Raw genomic sequence first — 12,134 nt, 5'->3', positions numbered from 1 at the left:
TTCGCCCTCGAGTGTATGCAAATGCAATGTGTTCCTACTGAAGTTCTCCCCTAAAGGATGTGGTTCCACAATGATTAACTTCCTGTAGTTTAACACTTTTTATCTCCTGCAAGATGTAATTAAGAACAGAAGCATTTTATTCATTATAAAGTAATACTGGGTTAATAAAACTACAAAATAAAACCCAATAAGTGTGTCCACTGTGATAGAACCTGGTTTGCAACCAGGACTACATAAAACGTGTTTGTTTTTCTGTCCTCTCTGAGCAGGGAAGTATATGCAGATGATGAACATTCTGAAGCCAATTGCCTTCGATGTCATCCACTGTGTTTCACAGCTCTTCGACTACTACCTGTACGCTGTATACACCTTCTTTGGACGCAATGACATGGTACAGTATTTTTGAATCACTGTGCTGTTTGATTACACTCTGTAACGGCCAATAACGTGAGAATACACCTTCCTGATGATCCTACTGTGGTGCTGGGGTACATTGCTGGTTTAACTTTCCAATAATGAACCGTAACATCTCTGAGCCCGACATGCCGTTCCCCGTCTCTCTCTCACCTCATTTCCTACCGTCTCTCTGCTGTCATTTTTTTTTTAATAAAGGCATAAATTGTTCCACCAAAATAATAGACACAGTTGTTTTGATGTGCATTATACTGTGCCAGTGTGTGTCATCCTTTACAGTGCCCCTAAGAAGTAACCAGGAGTGTGTTTTCCATTGCAATACCTGCAGTTACATAATATTATTTCTGCTGCATCAGTGGTACAGTGTTTTAAGAAAATTGCCTGCAAGTTTTAACAATTTTTCGATGATAATTGAGATTGATGATACCCCCTGCTTCCATCGTTTCTCATCGCTGCCTTTTTCAGTACAAATTTAAGTTGAACAGTCTGCAAGCCCAGTTTTCCACACTCCATCTAAACACTATCATGCCTTTTATACTGTGCCTCACAAGAAAGAAAGCAGCATTTGTGTCGGTACCACCCCCGGGGAAGTGGTAATGATAGCAACGAAATGACTTCTGTCCTATCGAGGTTGAAGAGATAAAGAGGATGAGCGCTCTGTGGGGGCCTGCTCCACTGCACATTATTGATGTGTTTGTGTGGTTGTCTGTCATGGGGAGATGATGGAAGGTGACACACTGGTTGCGAGTTGACAACTTGTAAAGGGGTCGCTTAATCTGACCACTATGAGATTGTGTACAGTATGTGAGTGTTGTCTCTTTTTCTTCATCCCTTTTTGCACATCATCTTTTCTCTCTATCACTGTCTAGCTTGTCTCTTTTCCTTCTTTATGCATATAATGTACGTCATTTCCCTGCTCCTTCCCACCCCTCTTTTAATTTTTCCACTCACTGTTCCTATGCCACTCTTTATCTCTCTGCATGCATCCCTCTGAAACTCTCACTTTCTCTCTTCCCTGTGTGCCTATAGTCCTCATTAAATGTAATATCATGAACCGGCCCATTTCATTACTAGTCTTACTCAAAGAGGCACCCACAGTAAAATGCTAATGCCCCTATGAATCTTTAAAAAGTTTATGGAAATTACTATGCACATATGCTGGTATTTTGACCCAGGCTTTGCTCTCTTTACACCGCTGGAATCAAGATGGAACAGCCTGACTCCTCCACTTGAGAAGTAATGGGTGACATTAATATTCAAAAGGGTAAATACCCCCATTATCTGTGTATATTGGCCCTGTCAAGCCAAGCTGCACCATTGACTCTGTCACACATTAGCTCGAGAAGCATTATGTGCCGTGTTGACTGGGTTTTCAACTGATGGGACTGTTTTTTAAAAAAAGTTATTTATGTTTCAAAATTATTGAAAGTTTGCCCCATGGGAATCCCCTGGAAATGTATTATTTATTAATTTGGAGTATCTCTTCTAATAAGAGAGAAAGTAAGAAAAAGAGAGTAAGACAAAGAGTTGTGATGATGATGGCAAAAAAGAAGGGCTGACCAAAACGATGAAGTCAGAAAGATGTTTTGAGACAGAGCTGCGCACAGAGAGGGAGCAAAAGAGGAAAGTATCTGACGTTTGAATAGATGGTTTACTGAAAAATGAGCAATAATGCATGAAATAGCTCTTTTTCATTCTCGACTCCTGACAGTTCTTCACAATGGGTGGTATTCATCTGGCGTGCACATATGCAAGTCAAAGTGTTTACGCAGTCAGAGCCTCCTGTGATACCTCTTCTCTCACAATTGCTTTCTATCTCCTTCAGATAATTGTAGACCAGGCTGAATTACCAGTTCTTCATTGGTCGCCAGGTTAGCTTATCGTTGGAGATACAATTTTCTCCTCTAATGAAAGGCTATTTAACTCATTTAGGGTGAGCCCTGTAATGGTAATTAAAGGGCCACTCCAGCAACTAATGATTGCATGTCCCTAAAATTACGGGACTCTAATGAAACAGATTTAAAAAAAACAATGGTCAAAATCGAAGAAGCATTGGTTGAAATATCCTGACGTTTCTTTCCTAGTATGGATCAAAATGCTCCAAAAACATTTGATCCTACCTTTTCCATAATGCAACCCTCAGTAGCGACATTCATTAGACTCTGTGTGCCCTATGTGCCCAACTCTTTCAAACCCTACAACCCTAGTTTTTAATGTGAGATAGCCCTAATGACATTGTTAGTTAGTTTTCAAACCTTTCAAAAATCTCCTACCTGAAACACAGAAGACATTACACAACTGTTTTCACAGGCTGTAAAATACTAAAGTTGTGATGAAGAAACAGAGAAACAGAGATGTGAAAGGGAAATTGTTGAACTGGAGTTGACACAAAGAAGGGGGCTAGCATGTATCCTGGTAACAAGGTTCAATCAGCAGTTTCTCATTAGTTAGAACAAAATTCATTACTCCCATTAATCTAATTTATTTCATTCTTTGTTTCTTTCTGTATGCTTTTTTTCTATTTTGTAAGACTTTCTCCACCATGTTATTGTTTTAATTTTGAGATTTTGCTTCTTTTTTTTCCTTTCTGCTGCCCATGCGTCATCCATAGCCTGTCCCGAGTCCGTCTTTGCCAACTCATGGTGGCAGAGATGCGGGCCCCGCCAGGGTGGTGGGCCCTGCTTGCTTGGTAAGAGTAGATCTCTTGAGGCATTACGACTAATACACAAGGTTGTCCCCACCTTGCGAGTCCAACATGCTCGTCGACACTTGGTGTGGTTGATTTGAAGCCCTTAAGGTGTGTGTGATTTGCTTTTCCAAGTGACATCAAACACATCTGAAAGTCATTTTTCAGAAGCATCTAGATGTTGAGTTTGCTGTGCTTTCTTCCTCTACACACTTCTTTTTCACCTGTCATCCACTGTAGCTGGTGTGACTATGATTTTGATGTCTGTTCCCCCCCAGTTCATGCACACTCTCTTTTCTATGTGAGACTATGTGATATGAAAGCCGATACAGTGTATGCGTGTGTGTGCATTCAGACTCTGCTGAAGTGTGTGTTCTTATAGAGGAAGTGTTTTACGCACTGTGCAGAAACTAACTGTGTCTGTGTGTTTGTGTGTGTGTGTGTGTGCGTGCGCGTGTGCGTGTGCGTCTACAGTATGAGTCATCGGGCCTGGGCCTTATCAGCAGCAGACTGAGGACCACATTGAACCGGATCCAGGAGAGCCTCATTGACATGGTAAGACTGTAACACTCTCCCTTGCTCTACTCTGTCTCACTTTCTCTTCTAATCACCCTCTTTCTTTTTTCCCCCCATCGCTCGTTACCTCGTCGCCTGTCTCATTTTCTGACACAAACAGGCTCTCTCCAATACCCTTTCCTTACGTGCCTCTCTCTTTATGCCTCTGCCTGTATTTTTTTTTTTTACCCATCCACTCTATCAATCCCATATGTTTCATCGCACAACCCCCATCGCCACAAAAAGCATTATGGGTCATCATTATCTGGCCAGTGGTCACTCACACACACACACACACACACACACACCTCCCTCTGTTTAAGTGGCCACCCTGCGGTAGATGTGTGTGTTATTCCATTAGGGCTCTCAACCACTACTGCCCTCTGTAAAACTACATGACAATTAGTCTGGTGCAGACAACACTCTTTACACTTTTTTCAGAGAGTGTATCTCTCTACAGTCTGTCTCCTCTGTTACATGATGAAGCAAGTGTCATGTCTCAATTCTTCCTTTATTTTGCCTCCATATAAGATAGGCTTTTTGGCCTGTGTTCAAAGAAGCTATAGTTGGACTTTAGTCTGGCGCTAATCTACAACACCACAGCTTTTTGCTCCTCCTCCTCTACTTATAGAAGTGTAAGTGAACGGCTCACTGAACCCATATTTTAGTACCCATAACCCATAACGTCTTGAATTTAAATCTAGATACTAAGACTCTTCAACTTGCCTTTATTTATTTAAAAATGTAATCAGTTATTTCGATTGTATACAGTATGTGCATTATTATTCAGAAGTGCTCAGCTCAGAAGCTCGAGAAACTAGGTTGTCAAAAGTATCTATACTTTGATACTTTCTTCACTGCCACATGTTTAAAATATACAATCTCAGTTAATTGATAATGTTTGATAACATCGAGAGAACCAAAACTATAAAAAAAAAGAATAGATCTACCAGCTGTACCAGCACCGTGTGTAGCTTGTTAATTAAAAACCAAACAAAAAAACGATCTTTTTTTGTGTGTAGGACTTTTTTTTAAATCCTCTGACCTGGTGATATCTATGGCCGAAAGCATTATGTTTTTGGGTTGTCCGTACGTCCATCCCATTTTAGTGAACGCGATATCTCAGGAACAACCTTAATGGTATGAGTTTTATAGTAAGTTTAAAATATCAGTGTAGTGACAACCTTACTTGAAACTAGACAACATTAGCTCAGCTATAAATTCAGTACAGAGTTGCTGCATTGGAAAATAAAATATTGCTTATGCGTAGTTAAATTGGATTTTTATTACACTGTATGTCACAAATTGTGACTCATAACACTGAAAATGAAGAAGAAAATGTATTCATCCCCCATGGTGCGATCCTGTATAATGTTTTTATTTTTTCATTTTCTGAGAACCTGTGGGGCTTTCTGTCTCTCAAATATCCTTTTTTTATTTCATCTGTGTGTTCACATAATACCACATAACATGCTGCAGGACAAATTAATAAATGGGCCTTTTAGTGTTTTTCTTTTTTGCCTCTGACACGTTATTGAAACTTTTAAGAAAACAGCTGAAGGTAACTCGATCACTGATCTGGACTGTGATTAGTTGTCCGGTGACTGTCGATCTCAGTGACCGTCTAATAATAAGCTGCCATGGCAGCCATCAATACCAGTCTCATCTTTAATGTATATCCCATCAGAATGTGAAGTAAGACGAACAGAGTGAATTGTTTTCCAACCAGAATCGCTTTTGCATGCAGATATAATCAGCAGTTTTACACTGGAGGGAGCACGCAGCATCCAAAGCACATTTTTAAAACAAAGCATTTACTTGACAGTGCAGATTAATGACATTTCTCTGCGATAGCAATGCTGGCTACTTTTGCTATGCTGTTCATGGCTTAGCAATTTAGGGCTGGACTGAGGAAAAGGAAAATAAGACATAAGCAGGAAGGCAGAGGGAAGTAAACATAAAAGTCATCATCAAATTCAGAATCATTAATTATCAAAACCATTTACACTCCAGTTATTTTCTAGCTAAATTGTCATTTTTCAAACATCAGACTAGCTCAGTGCTCAGCTGTGAAGAATATGTTTATCCTCTGGATGGTTCAAATGAACACAGATGCACAAATGGACAGACTTGGTGGAGAAAAAAGAGGATTGAGACTGAGAGTGAGTTCTCTCAAGAGACAAAACGATGTTAAACCTTTAACACGTGGATGGGCACACATTTCAGATGAGCATAATCCTATCACTTTGCGGCCATCACAGGCTGTGTGATATTAGATCTATTTAAAACTACTTCAGAGGGAGGACACTGACTCGGGCTTTGTAATTACACGGATCCTCTCTCTAAAGCTTTTAGTCCATCCTTTCTCATACACAAACCTATTTTAGCTCATCTCTATAAATCATTCAATGTTGGAAATATGCTCTATTTTCCAAACTTTAACAGTACTCCCTTTTTCCCCCATCTCCGTCTCCCTCCCTTTCTGCTCTTCTGTGTTTCACATCATATATAAATCACACAGACACACACTTTGTATTCCGCTCTAATTTCCACAGCGAATGTATACTGTCATTTATAACACTTTATATCCAGTTTCCATATGGATTATAAATCCCTCATTTTTTCATATAGGTGTCTTCACTCCAAAATGTATTCATGTTGAATACACAAACACACTCCCTCTGCATACAGATACACACACCCACACACTCCAGAGATTGCAGAAGGGTAGACCTCATTTGTAAACAGATTATAAAGTTAATTACACACTGCATTTCAATTGAGCAGATGAATCCTTGCGGTTTTCTTCCCCCGATTTGCTGTCGCAACTGTTGGTTTATTCCAAAACCAATGTGCTGGTAATGACTCCGAGTCCCATGTGAATGGCAGTGAGATTCCATCTCATCTCGTCTCAGGTACGGCTCAAATTGGGAGCACCACAGGAGAAAAGTAAAAGATCATCCCCTCGTTTATGTTCTCTCTCTCTGCCGCCCTTTATTTTTGATTACCTCTCCGAAACCCCGTCGCTGCTCCGCATTTGACAGTTTTCATTTGGAGTTCACTCCCTTTTGACTTTGAATATTTCATTGAGAGTATTTACAAGGTTGTGAGGTTAGGGAGAAACTTTTGTGATTGGCAGACACACAGTTTCCCTAACACTTTTTAGGTAATGTTTAATGACATGCACAGTCGTCAACACCAGTTTGTAGTTCATACATGTCATCTTTCTCCTGAATTTGAAGCCCCTAACTGAATTGTCAGCTGTCACGAACAATAATTATATACTAACAATCCTTGCTCAAAGAAAAAATTCAAATCCTTGGGTGATATGGCTTGGGGCAATTTAGACAACTGTGCCGTATCAGAATGCAGCCATAAACCCTGTCTGCTATCATATTGTCGCTGCCAGAAACTTCAGCTATGGCAGCTGTTGAGAGCTGTCGCTGCAGGCAACGCTATGAAGAGAGCTCACACAGGTTTGCATTTGCAATGATGGCCACCTCTGGTTCCCCATCCTTTTACTTCTCTAAATACTCAAACCACTATTATTCACTCTTTTAAGGAGTGTCTAAATTTTTTTTTACTCTTCAGCCCCTTTCCAACTGGAAAACAAAAACAAAAAATGAACACCCACTAAAAGCTGGCTTTTGTCTTTAGTAGGCAAGGTTACAATCAGCATTTGTTCCCAGGACAGTCATAGAAACATGACATCCGGGTGGACGTGCCAATTTTCATTTTTTTTTGTTGATCAATTTTTTTATTCATCTCCTCATGCCTGTAAAATAACGCTATATACATTGTGGCCACTTACAGTATGGGTATTGCAACATTTGCTGTCTCCAGTCCATAGATATATTTATCTATGTGCGTCTCTCTATTTCAAGCGCAATGCTATGACACTTGTCACCTCCGTAAGTAACTTCTACAACTCTTTGACAGTTCAGCCATAATTCTGTCTCTGCCAAATTTAGTCAGCACCCATTTTGAAAGAGAAACTGAATAAGTAACAAACATGAAAAAATAAATAACAAGCCTAATATTTTAACTGCCCTCCATGCTGGTTTCTACTGTTTACCAACCCTGTTTTACAGTGGGGTTGTGAAAATGAAAAAAAAAGCAAATGATCAAGTGTAGCTATGCCTATATTTAATGGAAGCAGGGTGTACCCCGCCTCACGCCCGATGTCAGCTGGGATCGGCTCCAGCCCCCCCCCCGCGACCCCGACCCCGGGATAAGCGGTTGAAGATGAATGAATGAATGAATGTTCCAGAACTGGGAAGCTCTCATTGTAAAAGCTGTTTGACTGAAAGATGTTTTCCTTCTTCCTCTTACCCTAGACCTTGTTAACCTATTCCCTGGGAGATGAATGTGGTAAATGGAGGAGGTGCTAAGTCATTAAGAATTTTGAATATTAACATGCATTGTAGACTTTGATAACATTTTCATAACAAAGGAGATCACATCCAGGGAGTATGTTAAAGTGATGGCAGCGTATAGATTTATCATCCAGGATCTTGAGAGCTTGATGATAAAAATATTGCACAGGCTTTAATATTGTATCAGTGATTAGAGACCAAGTGGTTATACAGTATGTAATATGCGAGTATTTCAGCATGAAAGTAAATCTTAGCAGCTTCACCTGTCAGGCATTTACGAATAAATCTAAAATTATTTAGATGGAATTTTGTCTTTGCGACAACTTGCCTAACTTGTAACGCATAGTTAACTTATGTACTCCTTTTTTTTCCACCTTCCATTTTTTTATTTGTTATTCCTATCGCCTCCTCTTTAGCAGCTGTTTTCCAGTGATTACATGCCTCTCGACTCTCGGCACAAACAACCGCTTGTATCATTCCTCCCAGTGTATTGGTTCTTCTGAATGAATATACAATGGCGTGTTTGTATTTGTATTTATATCAGTTCACAATCAACCCAGGCACATAAAGATAAGACCCCCCCTCTCATTTAAGTCTCGCAATCACTGAAGTCAACCCACAATGTGTGATGAGTTGATTAGATGTGTGTTTGTGCGTGCATACGTCTGCTTTTGGGCGCTAGCCTTTTCATGCCTGGCACTGAAACAGGAATGAGAATTTAGGTAATTTCTGTGTTGGCATCATTCATCTGGCATTGAGAGTGCTTGCAGAGATGCACACAAAGCACTAAGACACACACAAAAAACACATATACAATGTAAATATTCAATAAAATGTAAAACTTAAACACACAAATTAATACACACACAGGTTTGTACTCCTACTTCAGGTCACTACTACCTAAAGCACTCACTGTCCAACATACTTTTCACTCTCTCTTACTGTCAATAGCAGAGTCATAATCCCTAAATATGCATCGTGGTTGTGGTTTGATACACTGACTTGACACAGCTAACACACCTCTCATGAGAGGCACGGGCTAATGTCACACACACATGCTCGCTGAACCCAGTCATTATTTCTGCGTCTCATGAGGGCACATCACTGTCCAACCCGGCCTCTTTGTTGTGGCCCGCTGTCCCTCTCTGTGAATGGTCTAGCACGCCAGAGGGGGTTGTCATTTGATAGGGATTATAGATCATAATTAAGCTCCATGGTGTGACTGTTTATACTTTAGTTGTCAGGATATCACATATATTGACATTTTTTATTTGTGTGGGTTTCAGTGGAACGCATGCACACTTCATTGATAGTCCCAGCTGTAGGTCATGCTCCTCAGCTGTGATGAGGAGACAGTTGATCCCCCCTGGATACAGAAACTCAGCTTCTTGTCTCACATCTCCCAGTGTGACAGACATGGTGATAAACAGAATTACGCGCTTGTATTCAAATTCTATCTTTCATTCGTATTCTGCATTCTCTATACATTTCAGTTCGGTACATTTATGCTCAGCTTTCTTAACTCGAGTATTTAAAGCAAGTTATTTTTCGTCTTGCATCATGGCTGTTGTCACCCCGACACAGGTGAGCGGACCAGCAGCTATGGCAAAAGAAGCTGCTAGAGACAGGCTAAGAGGCACTGGGCGGTGTCACACAAAATAAATGAAGGCTCTAATTCCATCTGACACTCATCTAATGAGAACCAAATTTCTAGTATTAGAGTGACAAAGAGGTGCAATAGGATCCACTTGACAGTAATTGCCTGGCAGGCAGTCCACTCGACTTGCCCATGAATCTCTGTGGAATGGATTGGGGAGGAGTAAGCAGTCAATCAAGAGTGAGACACTTCAATTGAGAGATGTCTTCTCAACTCCCCAGCTGTTAACTGACATGACGAGGGCAATCACAGAATTATAAAGCTCTTAGAGTTTAGGATGTTTTTTTGTCATTGTCCTGGGGAATGCCATTTGAAAGTTGTATTTTTTATTTATTTATTTGTTTCTGCAAACGCTGGTTTTTGAAAGGCCACAATTCTTTCGGTCATTAGGTGGGGCTCCAGGACATGTTTTGTGGTTCCACAATGCAAAAGTGCTCGATTAAGTATTAAGAAGAAAATGAGCAAGCATTAGCAAGCATTTACAAAGCTAGAACAGGTGAAGTGTTTGGCAATTTCCTTTATGAATGTCTTAAACAATCGTCCAAAGCGTGGCTGATTACTTTTCTGTCGATCGTTTTATCAGCTAATTGTTTCAGCTCTAAAAGAATACTGATTGAATTTAATACGGCAAATTTTAAGCTTTAAACTTTAATATTTTATAATGTGTGTGCTAGATTTTTCAGGATTACTTAATTTACACATCTTTTCTTATACCAGTCATTTATGTTGAGGACTATTTCTTGCCCCATCCGCCCCAACATAACTTCACACATTGTGACCTGATACTGAGAGGGAGCTCCCGTCTCTCCTCCGGTGTCTACTGCTGCTGACTGATAGGGCCTCCCATACCCGACTCAAAACTACCTTAGGCTACTGTGAAAAATTGAGCAGCTCACAATAAAACACTCGCTGGAGTTGCAGGGAAAACCCGATAAGAAAATAGATGCTCCAGCAGAGGTGTGCCTGACTCAGCTTTTTAGGAAACAACATTTATCAGAGCCAAGATAAACCCATTGCCAGCAATGCAGACTGTGGCTACTTAAGTGTAATGAGGGAGCCAGTCGCAAGAGTTTGCTTCCCCCAGTTGTATGGGAGTCAGGAGTTACATGCTAGAACTACGCTGTTGGGTTGATTTGTCTTCAACAAAATAGCATGGAAGTGTTGTTAAGTTGGAAAGTATGGCCCATATAAAATCTAAAGGTTTGGTGGAGTATTCCCTGTGGACCTTAAATCGTGCACTCACTCTGATCGATATAAAGCTTTAGTGCCACTTTCTCCCTAAGGCATTAAATGAAGGAGATTACATGTCCCATATGAATGCCATAGAGCAAAATAGAATCTCATTATATTTGAGTCCTATCACACACAATTATTGCACATATACCCCCTCACACATACATCTGTTTTAACTGTATGTCCTCATTAGTAACCATTTTCAACTGGCTAAACATCTCAGCCTCTTGTCTTTGATCTTTTGGAGGAAAAACAGCAGGGATTGACTGTTATCAAGCTTGTGCTTGTTTTTAAGTCTTATTCGAAGCTTTGTTCTTATCTGTTTTAAATCCCTCCCTGGACGTTCATTTTTATGTTTTCTTTTCATAGGGAATTCTAGGGCTTATTTCTAATCATTACACAAGGGTATATAAGCTCTCTGGCTTTGATGCTTGATGTCTTCATACTAAACAACGCTGTGGTCCACGTGGGAAAAGCAGTTCGACATAAATACCTGGCAGACAAACAAACCTTGTTTTCCATTTCGCCTGTCCACACTATACGAAGGCCCTTAAGGACATTGCAGATAATGTTTGCACTGTTAGACAAGCTGTTCTTTCTCAACTACTGGTTGTTAGAAAAGCTGACAGAATCAGGCAAAGAAATTCTTCCCCTAGCCTTTGGGGTGGTGTTACTCTCCAAAATTCCTAATCTAATTATGGTTTGGCTTGGAATAAATGCAGTGGCAGTGAATTGTTTCTTGAAGCGCTGATATTCCCATTTGTGTTTTGTGTTTTGGCATATGTGTTCATTTTCTATAAACACTAGAAATATCTTTTTATGTATAAACTTTCGCTTAAAGGTGCTATTACCCTCATGTGCTGAAGTGCTCTTCTGTTTTGTGTCATTCACAGTGATTATTGACGGTAAGGACACATACACAGCATGATTGTGAGACTGCAGAGTCTGCAGTACCAGTGCAAGAGAATAGTTTGACCTTAACTGTAGTTTATGTGGATGCAGAAAGAAAGGAAGATGTTTTTGGTCAGAAATGAAACAGAGACCACACAAGACCAAAAGTACGAATAATAACCTTCCCAAATATATTAAGACAGAGGCATCTGGTTTGCAATAGTGGACTCTTGCCAGTATTAACAACATTGTAGGCCAGCATTTTGTCAAGTGTGTATCAAGTGCACAGTATTATTCTCAAATAATATGTGAGCATAAGAAC

At 40.1% G+C, this 12,134-nt stretch overlaps 1 protein-coding gene across 2 annotated transcripts in view; it reads left to right on the top strand.

The window, feature by feature from the left end:
* The window catches only part of vps50 (VPS50 subunit of EARP/GARPII complex), a 108,800-nt gene that overhangs the window by 69,995 nt on the left and 26,671 nt on the right, over positions 1–12,134 (top strand). Inside the window, exons 21-23 of one of the 2 annotated variants that reach the window (XM_083925076.1) lie at positions 270–391; positions 3,026–3,103; positions 3,575–3,655. In XM_083925076.1, coding sequence (XP_083781202.1) covers positions 270–391; positions 3,026–3,103; positions 3,575–3,655 — 281 coding nt within the window. The remainder of the gene's footprint in view (positions 1–269; positions 392–3,025; positions 3,104–3,574; positions 3,656–12,134) is intronic. The other variant, XM_083925077.1, reaches the window with a different exon arrangement.

The sequence above is a fragment of the Echiichthys vipera genome (assembly GCF_963691815.1).
Source record: "Echiichthys vipera genome assembly, chromosome: 13".
Taxonomy (NCBI): Eukaryota; Metazoa; Chordata; class Actinopteri; order Perciformes; family Trachinidae; genus Echiichthys; species Echiichthys vipera.
The sequence above is the reverse complement of the archived record's forward strand: the minus strand, read 5'-3'. Positions and strand labels throughout refer to the sequence as shown.